Source organism: Conger conger, chromosome 4 (genome assembly GCF_963514075.1).
Source record: "Conger conger chromosome 4, fConCon1.1, whole genome shotgun sequence".
NCBI classification, from domain to species: Eukaryota; Metazoa; Chordata; class Actinopteri; order Anguilliformes; family Congridae; genus Conger; species Conger conger.
In genome coordinates this window covers 6154438-6178786 of record NC_083763.1, presented here as the reverse complement: position 1 = coordinate 6178786, position 24349 = coordinate 6154438, and the positions used below count along the sequence as shown (strand labels likewise).

Here is a 24349-nt window from a genome sequence, read left to right as displayed (position 1 = left end):
CGATCTGGGTTAGTGAAGGAAGAGGCGGTGCCACAGTTCTATGGTGCCTGACGCCTTTATGCAGTGTCTGGGACCACAGCGCATATCACAGGGGAAAGAATGACCTGTATAACCCCCAGCACTTCAATAACTCTTCCAGAGTTATAATGCAGTACTAGGTATTATCTGAAGACCTACCATACAGTGTTGTTTTAAAGACAATTGGAAAATGAATGCAACATAATTGCTTAATGCAAAATTGGAAAACAATGGTTACTATGAAAATTTAAGAGACAGCCCAGGGCCATCAATAAAGTACACAACATAATAATATATACTAATTTCTGAAATAATGATTAAAATAGTGACTAATGATATATGTAATTAAATAGTCAGGCCTCCCCATATCATATGCAGTCTTAACACGTATATCGCAATATAAATAAATATTGTGTAAATAACATTCTGAAATCGTTGTGGATTGTGTAGAGATCCCGGTTAACAGAAGAGATGAGGCACAGCAGTGTGTGTGTGTGTGTGTGTGTGTGTGTGTGTGTATGTGTGTGTGATAGTGTCTGCCAGGACGATGATGCCAGCAGTATGAATCACAGGATGCAGACGGCATCTCGTCACCCCCGGTCCAGAACTGTGCCACCGTCACCTCGCTGCTACAGCCAGAAAATTCCTCCCACGGATCCGCATTCCGCAAAATCCCATCACCGTAAAGCGCGGCGTTTCTCCTTACGGACTCTCTCCGGCCGCGGTTACGGAAGACGGCAGGATGAGGACGGCGAGCGAATCGGAATGCGTTCGAGCGCGTGGCGGCTGATCCACAGGTAGGCGTGGCTTGCGGGCTTTGAGCGACGGCCGATGCAATGCAGCGTTTCTTTCCTCCGTCCTGTTCTAGAAGACGCGCGCGCTCGTACCTCTGCTCTCCCGCAGCCGGCCGGCCAGGGAGAGCGCGCGAGTGCAGGAAAAATCAATCGCGACTCAATCAGTCAATGTAAGAGCATAAAACGGAGAGAGAGGAGAGAGTGATGGAGTGCGTTTGGACTGTGTAATTGGGCCGGCCGGGTGAGACCCCCGGTGTCAGGAATCACTTTGAGCAGCTGGAGACACAAAATGGATCCCCAGAGATTTACATTACAACTCATCTGGGGGGGGGGGGGCGAGTGTACAGTTTGTTTCAGCAAGATTCAAATATTACAGCGATGAATCAGCTGGCACCCCCAAAGACCGGATGGCCATCTGTTCTCTTTGGGTCAATGGAGAATTAGTATAGCTCCTCTTAGCATGACTCTGCACAAAACTCAGGTACACTCGTACATGTGACCCCCCTATATAAAGTTACCCCGCACAGTCTATTCATATCCGTGCAAAGGATGGCACACGATGCAGAGAATGCTGACATCACATCATGTAGAGTGTTATCCCAGGCGACTGTAGGGAAGCAATAAAATCTTCACCACCTGTACTGTATTTCTTGGATTGTGAATGTGGGAAGAGAGAGAGAGAGAAAAAAAAAAACTTACAAATTAATTCTGTCATCTGGTATTTTCCACTGAGAGTTTTACTCTGTCAGAATATCCCCGGAGCCAGTGTTGGCTGTGCTCTCAGCTATTAATGACACCAGTTAGGCTGTAGTTAGGCAGCCCAGTAGAAGGCTGCTGGGTGTTTATTAGATTTTTTTTCCACTGCTGTGCCCCTCTCTTGGGGACTGGGGGATTTCCTGGGGGAGGGGGTGGGGGTTGCCGCTCCAAGCCTGCAGCTTGGTCCCTATTCATCTACCTCCTCAATTCTTCTCTGGCACACAGGGAAAATATATATTGCCATATATTTCATATTGATGAAGGTCTGTGGCCAATTGTGATTGTTTTGAAAATCTGCAATTTTTGCTCAAGTTTTCTTTCAGATTTTCTCCTCTTTTTTTTTTGACAGTGTGTGGGTCTTTCATATCTCTCTGGTTTCCCCATACGTTTCATATCGTCATATATTTAAAATATATATCCATATGAAATATGGTAATATATTTGATATATGTTGATCCGTCCTCAAATATCTACCTTATATTTTAAAAAATATATGAAATGTGCCATTTTTTTTATATTTTAGTTCCATATTTTGCATATATTGCAAAATACATTTCACATGTGTGAAGCCCAGACTGCAGACTGGATGTCTCCACGGCTTGTACAGAGAGCAGAGCCTGACATAAGGCAGCAGCCAAGGTGCTCTCCAGGTGCGTCTGTTCCAGTGACAGAGATGCACGGGTGTAATGACGAGCCCTGGCTTCATTCAGTGTGTCAGGGCTCCGCGTGGAAACAAAGGCATGTGTAAATTTACTTATTGTGCGGGTGGGCAAGCGATGCAGTCTACTACAGGTCAATTAACAATTTATAACCGTGAGAGTCTTCTCGTATACGGTGAAGTTAAGTCCCGTTATGAACCAGTGATGTTTCCATATATTTAAAACGATAATGTATATGAAGCATAGGCTATATGAGTATGGATTTATGAACAGGTATGCGTAGGGACTGAGATGTTGAAATTATGTTAATGACTGCTCGGTAGTTGATATTTTCATGTGGGGAAACGAAAACCGATGTAAGTGTCGCTGCTATCGAGGCAGTTTGACGGACGTGGGCAGAGTGGAGTCCGCGTGGCCACGCTGCCCACGGAGCCGCGACACAAAGAGGCACATGGTCAGATCGACGATAAACACCCCATCTGTCCACACAAAGAAAAGTGGACGTGCGTGAAAGCAGGAAGACCAGGCAGAGGGTACCCAACTGGATATGACACCACTAACCAAACCCTTTTCTCCTCCGATGTAACACAAATATTAGAAAAGACTGATATAACGCAGGTGAATTACTCAATTATCTAGTGTGTGCAGTCCATCTGTAGCCACAGAGCGGTCTGTTGGCTTTATGTGAGGTTTAGCCACAGCGATTTTGACTAGGCTACTGGCTAATACAAATGTGCGGAAAATACCCCAATTAACTTCGCTGGGTCTATTGTGCACAGCTTGCCGTTAGTGGTCACGGGCGGAGACCCCCCCTTAATCTTTCCGCGTCTTTTGTCCCTTTTCTTCCTGCTGTGCAGCGTTTGGAATTCTCTATGGAAACCGCAAGCCGAAATATGAGAGAGAGAGAGAGAGAGAGAGAGAGAGAGAGAGAGAGAGAGAGAGAGAGAGAGAGAGAGAGAGAAGCGGAGGAAGAGTGACTCCGAATGGGGATGAAGGGAGAATCCGCCTATTGCTCACTCCCCCTCGCGCACACCCCTCCTTCCGCTACCGTTTTCCTCACACCGTCTTTGTGTTCACGCTGCCTCCGTGTTAAGCGTTATCGTTTATAACCGCTTGTCTTGAAAGAAACTAAACACAGTTGAAACAGTACGGAGGGTTGCAACAAAATTTATTCAACCCGACACTAGGCGCCGGACCTGGCGTTGCGTTTGAACCGCTTGAACCCTTGGGCACCAACACTACCCTTCATCTGAATGAACAATTGCCAGAGAAGCGGCTTTCGGAAATCGTGCTTTTAGAGCATTGGCTACACTACTGCAACGGGCAGTAATAGAGCGCAGCCTCGTGTGCGAGGTTGAGTGAAATGGATTGAGTAGCACAGAGAGAAATTGGAAAATTATTCCCAATCGCAATACGTTTCGCTGTAACGGTTACGGGAGAAAAACGAACGGAGTCCTGCTCATTTGTACAAATCCGTACTGTTAACAGGAGAAAGGTGAGGTCCTAATTTTCTACCTGCATTTACTATCCTGCAACCTCATGCAGGTGCATATGTGCTGTCAAAATGGTGTTGCTCATTATTGTTATTAACAAATAGCATACGAAGGAGAGCGTGAATAGTTGTTATGGATCAAGGCGATCTGTTTATGGCTTTTGTTCTTAAATTATGATTAATACATTCTTACATGGAGAAATGTTCTCAGAAACTAAAAGTTAATGACAGAATTATTATTATTGTAGCTACCGGTTTCATTTAAATAATAACAAAGAGGCCATTTATTTATTTACTGGTGTATTGATTATGGAATTGATTTATTTGGTGTTATGTAAGAGACATTGACATTATGAAGCGGCCCGCAAAAATGCGTTTTTGACTGTCTGTGCAGAAATGCAGAGAGCTGTCTTATCCGCGGAGGCGTTTAATAGGCTATGTATGCGGTTTATTGTAGCCTATTCTGCGGTGGCTGGCTGCAGCACATTATTATGGACAAGATACAGTAGTAAACCGCTATCGTTTTTCGGGGACGGCAGCGAAATGGGACAATAACATTCACTTGGCAATCGGCACACGTACCAAAACATCTACCTGCCTTGTTGCTTGGATAGCCTACTCCTGCCCAGTAGCTTGGCTGTTGCACAAATAGGCTGTTTGGACGGTGTTTGCCTCTATATTGCCTGCTACAGTTCGTTCCAAAATGCCAAGAATTCCGTTTGCTAGGAAATCTGAAAGGAATTGTAGGTGCGTGGATGCATAGCAAGTCAGGGTATTTTTTTCCCCACCAGAAAGTAATTCAATTGGAGGTCAGTGTGGTTATAGACGGTAGGGCCTTATGGTTGGCATTGAAAGGGAAGAGTGACAGGGTTTGTAAACATGTAAAGAAAGGTCTGTGCTAATTTGCGGATGAAAATTCACTTGGGGTGCGAATTATAATGGAATGCGTGAATGTAAATCCAGTTGTATTGTATGGGTCGTTGCCTAAGTGTAAGTGCAGTCTAAAATCCTGTCTTTCATCTGGTGTGTCTGCAATTTTTTAAGTTGCAGCTGTTACATCTGGGGGAAAATGGTAAAAAAAAATTAAAAAAGAAAAGAAAAAAAGAAATACTTGGCAGGCAGGAAGTCCTAAATGCCCAATTGTTTTAGTCTAACTTCCTATATAACTTTTTTTAAAGTGCTTCTGCAGATACCCCACTGTTGAAACAAAGCACGTTTAGATCCGTAATCAGCTGGACTGGGCCTGTTGTGAAAAAAAAGTGCAACTCAGCATGCTTCAGCTAAGGACATAATTATGAATAAATACCAGCCAATTTAAACCCACTTTTCTATTATCTGTAGTTCCTCTAATTTGCCAACCGATACATCGTCTTTATTTTCAAGCGAAGGCGGCGCGAGGATGTGACACACAGCCCCTTTTAAAAGAGCACTCAGCCCAACCATATGTCTGCAGGAGTTCAGTAACTTTCTGAAAAAGCGCAGATGAAAGATGCGAAAACTCGGGGAGAACGAGGCTTGGGGCTGGCGTGTTATCGAGCGACTTCTGCGACATCTCGCCGAGCTGCGTTCTCTGAGGACCGCTGAGTTTTACAGCCCTGTTCGTCGAGCTGTGCTCCTGAAAGACGTGTTGGAAATGAGAAGCAGTCTTGCGTGTGTCAGGTAACACATGCTGTTTGACAAATGCCAGTAATTATATGGCAGATGTGATGCATTTTAAAAGTATAAGTGCATTCTGTTTGTCTTACACAGCCACTGACATCTTCTTTTGGGTGCAATGGGAGTGAGTGGGATGGGGAACTGGTCTTCCATGGTTGTTTATGTTTGCAGTAGGGCAATGGCTTTGTTTTGAGGTTCCCTGTTCAGGATGGAGGGAATGTGTGAATATAACCCTGTAGAACAATAATGGTCTTCTTTACTGCAAGGGCCATTTGATTCCCACTTTATTCAATAGAGGCACCAAACAAGAGGGCTGGATCTGCCATTTTCTTGTCCATCTTTTAAACTTAATTGCTCTTTTTTCAGCCAGATCCAGTTGGCAAGCTGGCTCCTTCTGGCCACACAGACCTGTGTCTGTTTTACCCAAGATGTTTAACACACTGACACACACAGACACACAGACACACACAGCTCCCCTCTCGTCTGTCGCAAGATGAATGGGGCTGTGTAAGATCAGTGGCACATTCTCAGGGAAAGAAAAGTCTTCTTGTGTTGTACCTTCGCTCAGTTGGGCTCTGAGCTCTTGTGTCTGCTGGACAAGTGTTCTCTGTGCTCCAAGACTGCCGCTTCAATCACCCATTTTCCTTTTGTCAACAAGCTTAGGACTCACAATGGGCAAGCCGGACTGGGTACCATTTCCCTGCCACTGGAAAGGCTGTTGCTATGTGAGAGCCTATTAGAAGTAGTCTGTTCGGGGATGAGTGTTCAGAGTCTATCATTTAAAGTGTCCTTTTTTTCTACTTCTGTGGAAAAGGCTCCATGGTTCACTGTTTTCACAGTTCCATATCTTTGTGATGCATTGTGGGAATCCCTCCCTTGACCAGTTTTCTTTCCCAGCTGATCGCCAGCGTCTTTCCGAATCCATCGCTGTTTTGCAAATGAAGCCTTCCACAATTTGCTCTACATATGTCAGTCCTGGTTTCACGAATGGCTGGAAGGGACTTTTGACCGATATCTAACTTTCTTTAACATGGAAATGAAATGATTAAAGTTTTCACCATGGTTTATGTTAAAATAATTATAGCATAACGTAATGGCAAGAACAGACCATTCAGCCCAGCAATGCTCACCTTTTCCTACTACTGAAGTGTACCTACTGCTTAGTTTGCCTAAAAGCTAAATAGTATCTAGGCAAACTAATCATTAAGCACTTTAGTGGTGGGAGAAGGCAAGCATTACCTTACACATTTGATTCTAACGCAGCTCTGTATGTCGTGGAAGTACAAGGTTTGTATATAATTATCTTAAGAATAGAGTTTTAATGCCACCCTTCAGAGAACAGGAATCTTCCGAATGAAAATTGTTGTGTGCTTTTGATTGCTTTGAAGTGCCTGGTTGCTCTCCCACCTTCCTGAAGAGTAATTAGCCCAGGGATGCCAGCAGTGGAGGTTAATAGCGTGGGTTAGATCGCGCAGTGGGAGAGTCTGTTTCATTAGTGGCTGCCAAGAGATAAGGTCCTGAGTGTCACGGGAGGCTCTGTTTTGGGGCAGGGTCAAATGTGCGATTGTGATAAAATGGCCGTCATTACAGACCGGGAGTCGGAGATGTCAGTCAAGGCTTACCCGGGCTGAAGCAGACTTAATTGCGCGCCAAGCAATTCACGGGAGCTTTAATAATCTCTAAACAATCTAGAAAATTGATTAAAAGGATTAGGTACACTTGTAAATATGTTTGATGTTTAAGAGCGCTACTACCATCCTGTAGATTTTTTCCTTTCAACAACACCCGACTCTACTGATTTGAAGCTCAACAAGATCTCTAGCTGTTTAATGAGGTGTGTTTTGTCATGGTAGGAGTGAAAACTAACAGGATGGTAGATCTCCAGGAACAGGGTTGGTTACCTCTGGTTTTAGATGTGTGTAATAATAGGCCCATCGCTGTAATTCTGCTCAATTGCACCATACCGTAAGTGTACAGCATTGTCCACCGTGTTGTAAACCGCTTTTCAGTGTTAATCGTTTGTTTGTCTTAAGGTTGGCCCTTGTCTGACGTCGCCATGATCTCCTCTAAAGACAAGCCCAAGAAGAAACCGCCCAAAGACAGCATGACGCTGCTCCCCTGCTTCTACTTTGTCGAGGTGGGCACCGAAGTCGTCCCGGTGTCGTGCGATCTTGCAGCGAAACCTTCAAGCGCCCATGGCCCACGCATGCCGTTTTCTATGACCTCCTCCTGTCTTAGCCTCCAGCTTCCTCCAGGGCCTGAGTTGGCAATATTGGATGAATGCCGTACCGGAGTGCAGACTGAATAAGCAAGTTGGGCTGTAGCCGGGCTAAATATTTATAGCCGCTCGGTTTTCCTACGTCTTCTTGCCCTCCCCACTCGCTGCAAGGACAGATAGGGAGCGACAGCACAGTCAGCACAACACCGGATTTCCCCAAATATTATTCATGCGCTCTCAGAAATAAAGGTTCAGAAAGTGCCTAAAAAGGTACAAATGCTTGTTGCCGAGGTTGTACCCTGTATGTACATAAAATGGCATACTGAGCCAGCAATGTATTCATTACTCTGTACCTTATTCGCTTGGGAAATGTACTAATTTGTACCCAAAGAGAACATTAACGTATTTTTCGGGGGAACATTTGGGAAATTGTGCCTCCACTGTCACTTCTGAGAGTGCAGCCATCCTTATGGCCTTGTGTGGGCAGCCTGTAGACTTGCTGGGAACCCGGAAGGGTCGGTGGTTGAAGCCACATTAATCTGCACAGCTTTTGGGTTCTTGAGTAAGGCCCTTAACCCCACGTTGCTCCGGGGGGGGGGGGGGGGGGAGGATTGTCCCCTGCTTCGTCTAATCAACTGTCAGTCTCTAAATAACACGCGATATTCGTATCGTAACATCTCCTCTACCTTTGCCTCCTTGCGGATGCGGTAGCTGCCCATCGTGGCCTCCTCCATGGTGTCCCTGTACTTCCTGGAGCTGACGGACCTCCTGCAGCCGGCCCAGGTGGGCTTCCGCTGCCACGACCGGTCGCTCAGCATGCCGTACGTGGACGGCGGGGACGAGCTCATCCCGCTCCTCATGCTCCTCAGCCTGGCCTTCGCCGGCCCGGCTGCCTCGGTAAGCTCCTTAACGTCCAATTTACGCTTGTTAATTTTTAATTCGATTCAATTTAATCGTTTATTTGACAAGGTCAGTGCGCTAAGGATTAGCCGGGGAGGCTAATTTCCACCTGCACACCTGCGGGGGCTACGTGCCTTTATTGATCAGGGCCGGTTCTAAACTACTTGAAGCCCTGGGACAAATTTTCCTTGGAGGCCCCTTTTTGAGTTATGTCGTACACAGACACAGGGGGGCTTACAATTTGCAGACCCAGGGGCCCCGCCAGAGGCCCTAGTCAATCGCGTTTGTCGCCCATGCCTAGAACCTACTCTGTTTATGTTTGTCGGAGGAAAGGGGAGTACCCCATACGAAAACACGAGGAAACCAGAGAGGATCCTGGCTGGCCAGGACTCGAACCTGGAACCTCCATCTTAGCCACTAGGCATCTGGCATCATTCCTAACTGCTGTGCCACCACGCCACCCAAGAGTGACCCTGTAACGGTGTTAGATTGTACTGTTAGATTGTACTAAGTTGTGTCTTCCTGCTAGAGTCAAGTATAGACTTGGCCTATGAGTCTGTGGGGCCTTAGGCGAGATCTTGAAAATGGGTCCCAAAATCATAAATAATTTAAAACGAATGATAGAAAACACCAGATGGGTGCCCCTTAACTGTGCCAGAGGGTGTAGGCAATCTCCTATATGGCCTAACGGACAAGTATATTGGTGTAATCCAGGTCTTGCCGATGTTGCTAACTTGCTTCATGTCACAAATGTCCACACTTACTGTTTGGTAATTGAGTCCACACCTTTCAGGAAAAAGTGAATTGATGCTGATTTGCAATGCAAACTGACAGAAATTTTCTCTGTTCATTACCACAATGAAGGCCATATTTTTACCTTCATGGCACCCCACGTGGTATAGTTCTGGGAACATCACGGTCCTCGAGGTACGAGAACTGCTGGTTTTCCACTCTCCCTTTACCGGGGGAGTCAGGTGTTAAGACAAGTCTTTCCTATTAGTAGCACTAATTGTTCAGCTAATTACCTGGGAGAAAAGAAAACCAGGACCGGGAATTTGGATTGGAGATCCAATCCATGAATTGCCGGTACAGTTTACAGTTCGTACAGGAAATGATTTGTTCCTTAATAAAAAAACATTAATTTACACCATTAAACCGTAGATTAATTTTCATCACGAGCGCTCGGTAATCGACTAACCGCCGCCCCCCCCCCCGGTTTAACGAGTCGTGTCGTTGTCGCACCTGTCCGTCAGATCATGATGGGGGAGGGGCTGGTCTACTGCCTGCAGTCGCGGCTGAAGATCCGGCCGGGGGCCGAGGGCAGCATCAACGCCGGCGGCTGCAACTTCAACTCCTTCCTGCGCCGAACCGTGCGCTTCGTGGGTACGTCGTTTGTTTACCCTCCTCGCGCTCCTGTTGGGGAGGATTTGTGTAATTGCCCACGCCGCGCTGCCAATGCAAACAGATAACGGCGAGAGGAGTAGGCGCGGGACGTATTCCCGCGCCGGGGCGTCAGGAGGGCCCCGGTGCAGATGTTCGGCAACGAGAAGTGCCAATAAAAGCTAATGGTGAGCGGCACAAGTGAAGGGCTCTGATTGGAGTGTTCTGTACGGAGGGCCTCGCGCGGAGGCCTGTGATTATGCCACTTCGCTCGCTCGCTTTCCCTCTGTCGTCTGCAGCTGTGTGGACTCGTACGGGTCCCTGCGGCGCGGTGAACGTGTTCCTCTCGTCGTCTCTCGCTCTAGGCGTCCATGTTTTCGGGCTCTGCGCGACCGCCCTGGTGACCGACGTGATCCAGCTGGCGACGGGGTACCACACGCCGTTCTTCCTGACCGTCTGCAAGCCCAACTACACGCTCCCCGGGGTCTCCTGTGACAAAAACCCCTACATCACCCGCGATATCTGCTCAGGCCAGGACCAGCACGCCATCCTCTCCGCCAGGTAACTTTCTTTTTTTTTTTTTTTTTCCCCAATAACCGATTAAGAGGACATAGCAAGATAGCAGATTTGTTTAACAAAGTGCATTTATTAGTGCTGTTATAGTACTGGCTCAGAACACTGTAAACTGACATAACAAGTGTTTTAGTTTTATAATGAGACTTAAAAAAAAAGAAAATCTTAGAAAGTTTTCAGTGACTGTTTTCTGTGAAATCTTCTTACCCCATTGGCAAATCTTGAAGTGAGTAAAACTATCTCAGCTAATTGCCAAAAGTGTATGCTTATATATTTTAGCAAAACAGTAGAAGAAATAAGATTTAAAGTCTAAACATAAGTTGTTGAGGCTGACTTATTGATTGGTTTTTGCAGTGTGCGGTTAGATTACATTTACACACTGTAGTCACTGTAGTGAATAAAACGATTCACAGTCTTCGATATAAAAAAAAACTTTGAAAAGTGCATTTCCTGAACTAAATAACAGATGTTTTTCGTCTCACCGCTGACTCTTCTCTTCTCTTTCGCGACAGGAAAACCTTTCCTTCCCAGCATGCAACCCTTTCCGCCTTCGCTGCCGTTTATATATCCGTAAGTGTCTCGGTTCCGCGTCTGCGTGTTTACCGTGTGGCAGGAGAGCGAACGAAGTGAGCCCCGCTGCGCGCGAAATCATGCGCCCGTCACGGGCGCTCACGCGACTGCGGCGGGGGGGAATAGCAGATGGATATATTTAAACTGCACAAACGACGCTAATTATCTTCGTGTCGCAGTATGAAAGCTAATTGTTTTAGCGATGGGTAGAAATGTACGACGGCAAACAGCACCGGCGAGGGGCCCGAGGAGCTCGGGAGTTAGACGAGGAAGTGGTGGAGAATCCTCTCTGTTATCATGCCCTGTAATCGCAGAATTGGCGACGTCGGCACTGTGTAACGCTGTCATTTGAAACCCGTGTCCTTGGTTAGGTTTTCGGAGACATTTTAGTTAGGGTGGCTCAATATATCAAATCACATTTTTTCAGAACTGCCGCCATGAGGCATATAGGCGATCTTTCATCTTTTCTTTTTTACTTTAGTCATACCTGATGCAGAAGGAACCGCGCCACTGATTTATTTTGGGTGTAGATAATCGGCAGCAAGGTCAGCTTCTGTGTGATCATGCCATTGGTTTTTTTCAATCACATGAAAGCTGCAGGACCTTGCTGCTGGTTGCCTGCCCTCTCCCTATGGCGACAGTTATTCTTATTATGCTTTAAATGGTACAATAGGTAATATTTTTGCATTAAAACATTGTTAGAAGACCATTGTAAATCCCTTCCTATCATTAAAAAAGACTCACTGACATGTTGACTCACCCTCTGCCTGTGTTTATAGTCCTTAAATTCGGGTTTCAAAAGATTCAGTTGACGGGCCGGCACTCGGTACCAAAACATTGTATAGCTGTACAGTAATTCAAGCTCATCGGTTTGAAAATTGGTTCTAATTGCCACAGCCAATGGGGTTTCAACGCCAGCGCGTTCACAGAGAAGGGGGAGGGGGATAAACAGTGTTGTGGTTTGAGCGTGTTTGTTGCTGCAATCCCTCTCTTGACCATTAGAGGTCCGAAATTACGTATTGTACCTTGAAAAAAAACGACAATTGACTATATCACACAGCCCTAATTTTAATCCGTTTTCTTATACCGTTTCCTTCCCGGCTTCCAGATGTACTTCAACTCCACCATCTCGGACAGCACCAAGCTCCTGAAGCCGGTCCTGGTGTTTGCGTTCGCCATCGCGGCGGCGCTGACCGGCCTGACCCAGATCACGCAGTACCGCAGCCACCCCATCGACGTCTACGTCGGGTTCCTCATCGGCGCCGGCATCGCCGCCTACCTGGTGACTACGGAAAACTCATTCATTCATTCATTCATTATCCTAACCCGCCTATCCTGAACAGGGTCGCAGGGGGGCTGGAGCCTATCCCAGCATACATTGGGGCGAAAGGCAGGAATACACCCTGGACAGTTCGCCAGTCCATCGCAGGGCACACACCATTCACTCACACACTCATACCTATGGGCAATTTAGACTCTCCAATTTAGACTCTCTCAGCCTAACATGCATGTCTTTGGACTGTGGGAGGAAACCGGAGTACCCGGAGGAAACCCACGTGAGCACGGGGAGAACATGCAAACTCCACACAGAGACAGGGATTCGAACCCAGGACCTCCTTGCTGTGAGGCGGCAGTGCTACCCACTGCACCATCCATGCCGCCCACTGCGGAAAACTCCCGCCCTGCAATTCTAAGATGGTTTAGGCAGTGTTTAAAGCTGGGCGGGTGGGGTGGGGGTTGTTCCATAAAGCAGGATCACTGCTCTTGCTGGATACCAGCGCTCAGTAAAACCTGGAACAGCTCTTTGCCCTACCTGGTGACTACGGACAATTCATGCCCTGCTACAGTCACTCCCCGGCTGTGATTCTCAGATGGTTTAACCCTTGTGTCTCCAGGGTCAAACATCACCCACCGCTATGTTTAACAGCAGAGAAAAGCCCCTCAATTATATTTCTTTCAACTTGAAATTTGATGACAAAGTTTGTGATGAGTGACAGGTTGTTTCTTCATGCAAAATAGACTTGGGGTTTAAAGTTAAATTAAGCTGCTTTATTTTTGGGGTTTAGTGAAGGCGGGCCGTTTTTGACCCTTAGGACAAGAGGACTATATAGACTGTTCAGACTACACAAGGGTGAAACTGTGTTTTCAACTCTTCTAGCTGATCTGTGTCTGGTCGAAGCTGGATTACTGAGTTAGCTGGATAACGGCGCTCAGTAAAACCCGGAACAGCTCTTTTTACTTCAGTCCATGCTCCAGATTTGGGAGGGTTCCAGGCTGAACCCAGTGCTGTTATCCAGCAAACTCAGTGATCCTGCTTTATGGCACAGGACCTCAAGGTCTCAGGGAGGACAAAGCTGGTAGAGTAAGCTAGTGGTAGAGTAAGCTGACTATATAGACTGGTCGGCTGGGGAACAGCTGGTTGCCCAGTTAAAAGTGTCAAAAACACTGCTTGACCACCTTAGTCCAGCTTTAGTCCAGCTGGGATTCTAAACTGTTGTGTTTTTGACTCTTCTCAATGGTCATAGCTGGTCTGTGTCTGCTCAAAAGTGCCCTCAGGCACGATAAAGCTGGTCAAAGCTGGTTAAGGTAGAGTAAGCTAGTGGTCAGGCTGGTGGACAAGCTGACTACACAGGCCGATAAGCTGGTGAACCGAGTGCTGATCGATTAAGATCCAGGTTTTAAAACGAGAAAAACTAGTCACCTCATCTCACATTCCGAGCTCCATTTTGTCCTTCCCCAGTTGGGAAGTTCGTGTCTCGTTCTCCGACACACTGCCTGTCTGAAAGTGTTTGCTCTGGTAGTCTTATGTGTGTCTATGCTAGTCTTTCTCACACCCCCACCCTCCTTTTCACTACAATGGGAGGACTCTCACTTCTCTACAGTCCCCGGGGATGAGCGTAAACCACGGTGATACATCTCTCCCTCCCTCTCTCCCTCTCCCTCTCCATTGTAGGGACACAATATCAGATTCTCCAAGTGCGCTGGTATTCAATCTTTCTTTTAAAATGCCTTTGCCTTTTTCCCCGCTTTATTTCGCCCTCTTATCTTTTCCTCTCTCTCCGTCTCCCTTATCGTCCTTATCAGCTAAAGACCCAGAGGCGGAACAGAATCAACCTTTCATTTTAAGCTGATTTATTCGAGTACACAAAATGGAGGGGAAAGAACTCCACATATGTGGATTGATAACACACAAAATATTGGTCACGTTATAACACTGCTTACGGCTGAGATGATTTACTGAAATTAATAAATGAATAAATTAAAATTGTAGGGATTTAGACACCATGGCGACTATTCCGTCACAAATATTTTCATGCATATTGGACTAAATCTGCAGCTAATTTTACTATTGGCTCTTTAACAAGGGATTTATAACAAAACAGCTCTGGTCTTATCACAATGAACACAGCTGATCCCAATAAGCTAACCAATGTCTGTGTATGCAAATGACATTAGAGAAACTCTGAATGGTGACAATGGTGAGTAAAGTAAAGTCATGGGAGCTCTGCACTGACATAGTCCTGATGCTAGCCACTGACGACTTGGATTCACCAGTTCTGTGACCATTAGATTGGATATATAGTAGAAAATTAGGTCACGCTTTAGGTCCGTGAACTGGCATGAACTAATGTCGATGTTAACTAATGTTAATGTATGTGTACATCACTAATTCATGTTAACACAACTACATCACTTATTGCCGATTCATATTGAAATGACAAAGTCAGGTTGGTGAATGCATTTGTGAATGGTTAACTGATTATGAATTCATTCATATCTACAATGATCAATGTGATCAATGAACTGTTCTTTGATTGCATAACACTACTGAAATGGTTGGCATTTATATAGCGCCTTTATCCAAAGCGCTGTACAACTGATGCTTCTTATTCACCCATTCATATACACACACACACACACACACACACACACACACCAACAGCGATTGGCTACCATGCCATGCAAGGCACGAACCAGCTCATCAGGAGCCCGTCAGGAGCATTTCAGGGGTTAGGTGTCTTGCTCAGGGACACTTTGACACAGCCCGGGCGGGGGATCGAACTGGCAACCCTCCAACTGCCAGACAACCGCTCTTAACACCTGAGCCAATGTCGCCCCACTTTGGGTCGGATACAGCCTCACGTAGAGCCATGGAGTTGTTAAGGGATGACGCTGTAAGTCCCGTTAATGAAATGCATTTTGGTCACTGCTGCAACTTCCCGCTCTGAGCTTTCAGTGTATTGCTAAGCAACAGTATCCGTGTTTCTGTGTAATGATTCAGTTTAATTCATGCGGAGAAAAAGGTTAGTTTCTTATTGGATCCTATCTAAATGGTTGGCATTTATATAGCGCCTTCCCAAGCGCTGTACAATTGATGCTTCTCATTCACCCATTCATGCACACACTCGCACACCAACGGCGATTGGCTGCCATGCAAGGCGCCGACCAGCTCGTCAGGAGCATTTGGGGGTTAGGTGTCTTGCTCAGGGACACTTTGACACAGCCTGGGTGAGGGATCAAACCGGCAAACCCTCCGACTGTCAGATGATTGCTCTTACTGCCTGAGCCATGTCGCCCCCACATCTCTAAGAGCACTCATTTCACTGCAACAAGAAAATAAGTGTTTTATTATAGTCTTATATTCAACTTTTTAGCCAAATAAGACAAAAATATTGCCAATTAGGTAAGACTATTTGACACTGGGGTAAGAAAGTTTCACTTGTTGAGAAAGCAGTAACTAAAAACAAGAGCTTAATTCTTATTACGAGACTGAAAACACTCGTTGCGGCGGCCATTTCTCGCCGTGTCTGATTTGATTCTGACGACGATACTTTTTCCGTTTCCCCCAGGCCTTCCACGCCGTCGGCAACTTCAGATCCTCGGAGGACGCCCCTCCGAAGCCGGCGCCGCCCCCCCAGAAGGACGCGCTGCGGGCCCTGACGCAGCGGGGCCACGACTCGGTCTACCACAAGGGCCACGCGTCCGAGAGCAACGACGAGCTCTCGGCCCCCCAGACCATGGAGGGCCTGAACCGGCAGGTGCAGCGCGAGAAGGCCTCGCTGGGCAGCCTGAAGAGGGCCAGCGTGGACGTGGAGCTCCTGGCCCCCCGCAGCCCCATGGGCAAGGAGACCATGGTGACCTTCAGCAACACGCTGCCGCGCGCCAACAACAACTGCGCGGCGGAGGACCCCGGCCGCCGTCACATGACCATCCACGTGCCCGTGGACCCGCTGCGCTCCAAGCAGCTGGTGTCCGAGTGGAAGCAGAAGTCCATGGAGCTGCGCGGCATGAGCCTGCGCGGCGAGGAGGAGGAGGAGGAGGAGGAGGAGGAGGAGGGCAGCGAGGACGAAGGCTCGGACAGCGGGGACGAGGAGGCGGGCGACGGCGACATGGCCATGCCGGCGTCGCTCTACCCCACCGTGCAGGCCGGCCGGGCCGGGGCGGGGGCCCCGGGCGTGGGGGCCGTCCGCGTGCCCATGGCGCCCCGCCCGGGCGCGCCCCAGCTGGTCCACATCCCCGAGGAGGCGGCCGGGCCCCCGCCGGTGTCGCCCAAGAGCGCCAGCACGCGCGCCAAGTGGCTGTCCATCACGGAGAAGACGGCCGCCGCCGTGCCCGCCCACCTGCGGCCGCCCAACCAGCCGCGCATCATGCAGGTCATCGCCATGTCCAAGCAGCAGGGCCTGATCGGCGCGCCCGTCCCGCCCAAGTCCTCCGACACCTCCTCCTCGTCCTGCGCCTCCTCCTCCCTCAGCGGGGAGTCGCCGCTCTACCGGCCGCCGTCGGAGCGCGACGTGGGCCCCGGCATCGGCATCGTCACCGTGGACGCGCACGCGCCTCACCACCCCGTGGTGCACGTCTCCGCGGGCAACGGCGGGCCCTGGGAGTGGAAGAGCTCCGCCAGCGCCAACGGGGGCGGCGGCGGCGACTACCACCAGTCCTACGAGCTGAACGACCTGAGCCGCGACTGCGGCGCGCGCGGCTACCGCTCCGTCAAGAGCCTGTCGCCCGCCTCCTCCTCCGCGGCCAGCGAGGCCGACCAGGAGCCCCCGCCGCCGCCGCTGCCCCACCTGGACCACCTGCCCGACGGCCGCCCGCGCGACTCCACCCTGCGGCGGAAACCCCCGCTCACCGCGCAGGACCGCGTCGCCAGCCAGTCCCAGTCTCAGTCCGAGCAGGACGCCTATTACAAAAAACTCCAAAGCAGCCGCCGGTATAAAGACTGAAAAGCTCCAGGGGAAATATGTAAACAGCACAAGAACTGAGGGGGAAGAGGGAGTTGGAGTTGGGGGGGGGGGGGGGGGGTAATGTGATATATATCAGCCTGAGTATTTCTACAACGCCGGCAGGGGAGAGGAAACCGAAAGCGGCGTTATCTGACGCCCGCCTAGACCCGCTTGAAGTAAACGGCATGAATGGACTGACGGAAAGAGGCGCCAAGGGATGTTTACACGCTTGAGGTGTCTCGGCAGATTTGGAAGTGGAGAGCTGTGAAACGTTAACTTCGACAGGTTCAAAAACACCGAGGAGATTGTCATTGCTTCACGCGTTCACATTGAAAATAAATCGAAACAACAATACCAAAAAAATAATAAATAAAGCAGGGAACGGTTCTCAACAGGCTGATGAAAGGCTTCCCCTGACTGCTTCTTTTCTCTTAAGGGGTACTTAATGGATGGATGTACGTTAAATTGAAATGTTTGCGTTTTTTCATAGTTGCCTCTCCTCCATTAATACTTGATTGTTCAATTTCTGTGTGTGTATGTGAGAGAGAGATTTCACGTATGTATTTGTGTCTGTCTGTGTGAGAGTGTGTGTATGTGTATGTGTATGCGTGTACGTGTGTGTGTGCGTTTGTGTGAATGCATATTTTTTTAAAGAAATTCCTTTTTGGACCGGATTCCTTTCCACTGGACTTATTGGTCTCACAATGCAAACCGTTCTCAGAAAAGTTAACCGTTCTCAGAAAAGTTCTGACATGGATCTGAACTATAAAACAACGAATGCAAGATCTTTTTCCTTTTTTTTTTTTTCTTAAATAGTTTTCTTCTCGGCTAAATCATACTGACTGAACTCCCGATGTACTGTACAAACTGGCTTCAATACACATCATGGAATGTTTATTTTCTAAGTAATGCATTTAAATATGGATTGTGCTCCTACAAACCGTAATGATTGTACATATTTAAAGTGAAAAACTAAAATATAAAAGGAAATGCAACTTTACAGATATAATTTACACCAAGAAATCAAGTGCGGGATTTGAAACCTCGGTTACTTTGTCAAAGCAATAGTTACTGTACTAAATGCGTATGATCGGGTTATTTATTGGTATTTTACTTTGTCTTATGGGTTTGCTAATGTTTGAAAGCCCGTGGTTGATGTATATAGCAATCTGGAGTACTCCGGAACCCGGAGTCCTGCATGTTATGTAAGTGATTGTTTTGTTTTTGTCAGATAAAAACTGTGAATGGTAACAAAAACGTGTAAATGACAAAAGCTGTCTGCCTATAATTAACTGTATATGCCATTTTGATGAACATAATTCAAGTTAATCGGACTTTTAAGGACTATTTCAGAGCATTGTTTGAGACAGGAGAGGGACTTTTTCATTATTCATTTACAATAAGGGTATTGCATTTCCGCACACTTCTGCCACAGTACTTACTTCAATAGCTATATCATACTTGGGTGAAATACCCATTCTATCATAATCAGTCATAAGTCGCGACGGCCGATTTAACATAAATCGTTTATGTAAAAAAGTTTATTTTGTACAACAATATCTTGGCTTTCACAATCTGCATGTCTGAAGTGTTAAGTGAAAGTAGCACCGGAGTTGTGCATTGTTTAGAGGTTAGCTAGCTTGTCATCGTTCACCAGTTCATCAGTCACAAACAAGTTCAGTTCGTGCATTTGCATTCATGGCCTGCATGTGTGAATGCCAAGAGTAGTTCAATGATCGGAGTAAAAATATAGTTTTAAAGGGTTTATTCATAAGATTACCTCGTAGTTCGTTGGCCCAGTGTCGGTAGTCTCGCGATGTAATGCTGAAGCCGTCTTTCTCAAAAACATGGTTTAGTGTCTGTCAAAATGAGCTGGAGCAGAGCGATAACTTTGCTATTGTTAGAAAGTTTATAGTCTCTTTCGATTAGTTTTTAAAACTCAAAATATGTTTTGGGGTCAATGCGACTGAATTTGATAGAGCAGGTCAAATATATGAACTCATTCCATTCTATTATATTACACGCCCGGAGAACAGCGCAAGTAACCAATATGAATCGCATGAATGAAGAATTTTCTTCTGAATGGTAAAAATAACTTATCTTTACATTGATGTAAAGTGGGGTATAATGCTTCTATTTTAAAAAAAATAATAATTATCTCACACGGGGTGTTATAAATTGGAAAAAATGAGAGAAAGCATCACATTTTTCTGAATGTGTTAGAAGGTATGGAAACGGGTAAAAGGAGAGGTTATGCGGTTAAAATATTAATGAATTATTCACGGCGCCACTGAGGAGCCTGCGCGCGGACCGATTTAGAAGCACCAGATAATGGCTGGCCTGAAACATACCGTGTGTAGGAGGAAATTAAATAAAAGACAAAAGGCTTGTTAACATAGCCATAATCAAGAATAGAGTTTTGGGACCAAATCTGAACACCAACACAAGGTCTCTGTGAAGATCTAAGCGCTACAATAGACGGAGAGAAGCAAAAAAAAAAAAGAAGCTAATTTAGAGAACAGTATTTATTTATTTTTTAATGGAGGGCCATAACCTTCGCAAAATGACTGCATTCAACGCAAAATGTGTCCTGGAAAAATGTGGCTCGAAATTGTACACCCAAGTTTGAGTTTAATGATTACAATGATACATAATTTGGGTCAGGGGCCGTCACCGAGTCCAGGAGAAAAGAGGCAGAGCAATAGCCTCTCAGGAGGGAGAAGAGTGTCAAGAAGGAGGGATAATTGACAGATTTTGAAAGTTTGAGCCAAAATGGTGGGAATTCATTTCTGGAGAATAGCCGTTGATTACTCTGAAATACAAGAGTCAGAAGGGGCAGAGCTGGCTGGACCCAGTAAGTAACATCACCGGCTGCTGAGGGGGCCCCTAATAATCCTAAAGTACTTTATTTAATCATTTAATAATAATGCAGCTGGCACTTTTATCCAACGTGACTTGCAGTTGATTAGGCTAGGCAGGGGACAATCCCCCCCCCCCCCAAGGGTTCAACAGCTGTGTGGTTCTTAACCTGGCTACACCCTGGGTTGAATCACCAACCGTTTGGGTCCCAGTCATGCACCTTAGCCACTAGCTTACCCATATTTGGGGGTGGGTTGGGGGGGGGGGGGGGGGGCCCAAATCAAATCCTGTGTTGAGGCCCTCAAAGGCTAGGGCCCACAGTGAGAAGGGCAAGGGGGGAGGTTACCTATGCATTGGTTTAGTTCCTGTAATACATGAAGCAGAATATATACACACACATATATATATATATATATATATATATATATATATATATATATATATATATATATATATATATATATATATATATAACCATTACATTGTAAAGTGCATACAATGAATATAAAACAAATATTGACGTTGTGGTTCGGTGTGTGGAGCCAGTTTAAAGGAAGGTAGTCGGCGAGTGGGAGGCATCCCTGCACGGCTCCTCCTGGGCAAGTCGCCGTTATTAAACCCCGTAAAGTGAACACGTCGGCGATGACACCGCCACGCCGCAGTCTGATCCCGGGGCGAGCCACGAAGTCACCGGCTTCCTCCTCGCGCAGCCTGCCGCAGAACGAACAGGGGTCACGACGGGTCGGTGACGATTCCCACCACTCCCCCCGGAGCCAGACAGGGGGCCAGTTCACTGTGTGTTTTACCTGTCCGCTTGATTTATGTTTCCGACTCGAGCAGCGTGGGCCTGAACCCCAGGCACAGAGCCTAGTCGGGGAAAAAGGTTGTTTCCCGGTTCCTGCTCTCTGCTCAGCTGCCTCATGGGAAGTGTAGTTTCCACTGGGGCTGTGTTTGTTAATTAATTATGGATTTTCTCTGCAGGGCAAACATTGGATTTACATTTTTCAGATTGACTCATCTCAGGTCATTACACGACACTGCAGAATTTTTTTTTTTGCAGGTTTTCAGGGTTTATTTTCCTTTACTGACACAAGTTTGGTCTCACCGGATTTCTCAGCACTAATCATGAACTAGCTTTGAGACCAGCTAATTAATTATAAGCATTTATTTATAACCAGATAATCTATAGGCTACTGGGCAGGTGCCTATGGTTAAGCCCCATCATAATCACTAATTATCGATCAGGACTTTACTGATTATCCAGATCTATTCCAGGCTTTTCCCCTGAGCTGCCCTGTCCCATACATTTTTTTATAACATGAAAACATCACATGACACCACCTTATGAATTCAGTTTATTGACACTTTGACTCTTTAAAAAAAACACCTGCCCGCACAGGTAACACCTTACAATAAGACTACATGAATTGGCATTAACTCATGTAATTGTTAACAAATTAACTACTGAGAAGTCAGCAATCTGTACAGCTTTCTTTATGTATTTGTGCATTATGAATCCATGTTAACAACTACATTAGTTAATGCCAATTCATATTGGAATGAAGAAAACAGTCAATGTATTTGTTACTGATTAATCTGTATATCCTATGGTTTGCTATTGTATGAATATTAATTTCACTAATACATTAGTTAGTAGTTAACAAATACATTAACTAATTTCATGCTTAATTCGTGTATTTGTGCCTCAATTAATTCACATTAACAGCTACATTAGTTAATGCCAATTCATGTAACCTTATTGTAAAGTGTGACAAATGCATACAATAATTGTAGAAATTTGGGTGGATTACAGAAGAACATCCATCCGAATATTTGTACATATTTCCATTAGCACAACCTGCATGAAGCATTCAGTTAAACGGAAAGAGAAATACGGGCGCAGATGTCTGTCGATCTTCTGCAGCCGTTAGGTGTGTCAGTAAGAGGCCCTGCTTTCGGTTCATTGAGTAAGATAATGGTCAGGATATCCCATTGCTTGTTTTAAATTAAAACGCGTCGAGTTAAAAATCGGCTACCGTTCGTTTATTTACAGAGCCTGGTAGTTCAAGAGTCTTTGCTTTGGGGAGCACGAATTATTCCTGAAATGAAATAGTCTGGAATTTTTGTCACTTAATTGGCCAAGCGTGGCCCAGAAGACATTTAATTGAACGCAGCCAAGAAAATGTATTCTTCTAGTGCGGAGTGTTTGATTTCTCTAATTAAGATACGTACGAGCGGTTTAGAGCTGAAAAGGCCTGGCTCAAACCTGGGACTGAAGTACTCTCGAACACCCCAGCTGCTACTTGACTAACCCCCCCCCCCTCAATCTCCACACTATACACTGCACAAATATGAATGTATTCATTGGACCAAATCCATTACGGAGAAGACGGCTGGGCACGCACTCAAATCTCCAAGCTACTGAAGGTTATCCAGTCGGAAATAACAATATTTGCACAGCCCTGCAAAGTTCATAGTTTACAAAGCCGGAGATTTTTGGACTTGTACTGTGCCAGAATCGCATTAGGGCCTTTGGATATACTGTAAATGATACCCATTTTCAGTATGATTAATGCTCTCTGGTGTGACGAATGTAAAACACCATCAAAGTGGATATTATGAAAACATTTTTATAGTGCAATCTTCAGACTGGGAGTTGGTGAAGTTTTCGAAAAGACCTTTTGGGAGAAACCCAGGGCATTCCTTTTTAAGAAAACCAAGGTCTTCCTTTGCTTAACTTCTGAAATGTTTAACCCTCCTATTTTTTGGGGTCATTTTGACCCCATTCACCGATTAACCCTTTTTTCATCTTAAGACTGTATGATTTTTTCTTTTCTATTTTAGTGGGCTTAAATAGTAAACCTGCAATAAACATGATGCTTTGTTTTCAGACCATCTGTAACTGTATAAAGAACCATTTTAATTTCTATCTCAGATTTATTTGCGGATGATTCTGGTGACACTTTCCCATACAGGTACCAAGCTTTCACTTCCTGTACCTCGGGCTCTAAAACGAGAATTTCTCACCAATTTTTCGTATTTATAGATAAAAGGCAATTCATTTGGAAGGCGACTTTTCCTTTGGAATAATTTCGCATTTATTTAAACTGTTGTAGTCGATTTTACTCCAAACATTACAACGGTCCTAAACTCTTAAAATAATGGGAGGGTTAAATGAAAGAAGCCCTGCCTAAATTAAGTCTTTATCATTGTGCGACTGGGGGGCTTAAAAAAAGAGCTTAAGGAATCATTCAGTCCCGAAACGTCATTAAGAGTGGGAGTGCTATTGGCAGGTGTAGAATAGCAGGTTAAATATCTCTCCTGAACAAAACCTCTGCTCATTTCCATTTCAAAGGTGCAAGGCCCATATGCATAGTGCCAGGAAACAGGAAACGGAATTCCTTTTCCCACGTTTTTTTCTTTTTTTTTCTTTTTCCCCCCTTCATTCTCAATTTCACATGTAACTCAATTGAGCTTTGTCAGGGCTCCACGCTGTGTGTGTACTCTGCCCCTCTTGGGAATTCTGGAAATAGTCCAGGCAGGTTCATTCATACGTTTTTCCAATCCCAGGCTTGTCCTTAGGACCATCACACTAACATCATACAATCAGACTCCTTCACCCACACCGAGGACACGACTCAGTGGGCGGAACTGATTAGCAGTAAACGCTTATTGCACACACCGTTTCATTTTTTTTTTTTTTTTTGTCTTTGTATCTGGGGGTAGAGGGGGGGCTTACAGCAAGGGATTTTACTCCTTACTTGTCAGTTGACTGAAAATGCACACGGAAGGTTCCGGGAGACGGATGAGTGAAATTGATATTGATGTTTGTGGCGGTGGCGTCTCGTGTTTATATCTCTGGAGCTGGAAACAGAACCTTGGCGTCTCACACCTGGGGCCTCATCACGTCGTTTCCAAGGCGATGGTGTTGATGTTGGTGCAACGTGCCCTGGAGATGTGAACCGCATCTACATTCTCTCTCTCTCGCTCTCTCTCTCTATCTCTCTCCCACCTTCCCTCTCTCTCCCTCTCTCTCTCCTCTCAATCTCCTCTCTCTCCCACCTTCCCTCTCTCTCTCCCTCTCTCCCACCTTCCCTCTCTCTCCCTCTCTCCTCTCCCTCTCCATCTCCTCTCTCTCCCACCTTCCCTCTCTCTCTCTCCCTCTCTCTCTCTATCTCTCTCCCACCTTCCCTCTCTCCCTCTCTCTCCCACCTTCCCTATCTCCTCTCCCTCTCCATCTCCCCTCTCTC

General features: G+C 46.2%; 1 protein-coding gene across 2 annotated transcripts; it reads left to right on the top strand.

Annotated features, from left to right (window-relative positions):
• Positions 1–635: 635 nt before the first annotated feature.
• plppr3b (phospholipid phosphatase related 3b) lies at positions 636–17240 on the top strand. Of its 2 annotated transcripts, none has more exons than XM_061240259.1 (8): positions 636–815; positions 7409–7512; positions 8305–8490; positions 9747–9876; positions 10239–10434; positions 10959–11016; positions 12125–12298; positions 15867–17240. In XM_061240259.1, exons 2-8 carry the CDS (start codon positions 7432–7434, stop codon positions 17238–17240), a joined length of 2199 nt encoding a protein of 732 aa, XP_061096243.1. In that variant the 5' UTR covers positions 636–815; positions 7409–7431. The 2 variants fall into 2 exon arrangements, with proteins under 2 accessions (XP_061096243.1, XP_061096242.1); XM_061240258.1 differs by lacking the exon at positions 636–815 and adding an exon at positions 3289–3722.
• Positions 17241–24349: the final 7109 nt, after the last annotated feature.

Coding starts and splice junctions, on each gene's coding strand:
- plppr3b (XM_061240259.1), top strand. CDS start 7,432: ATGATCTCCTCTAAAGACAAGCCCAAGAAGAAACCGCCCAAAGACAGC. Junction 9,877..10,238: donor CCGAACCGTGCGCTTCGTGG/GTACGTCGTTTG, acceptor CTCTCGCTCTAG/GCGTCCATGTTTTCGGGCTC. Junction 11,017..12,124: donor TCGCTGCCGTTTATATATCC/GTAAGTGTCTCG, acceptor CCCGGCTTCCAG/ATGTACTTCAACTCCACCAT.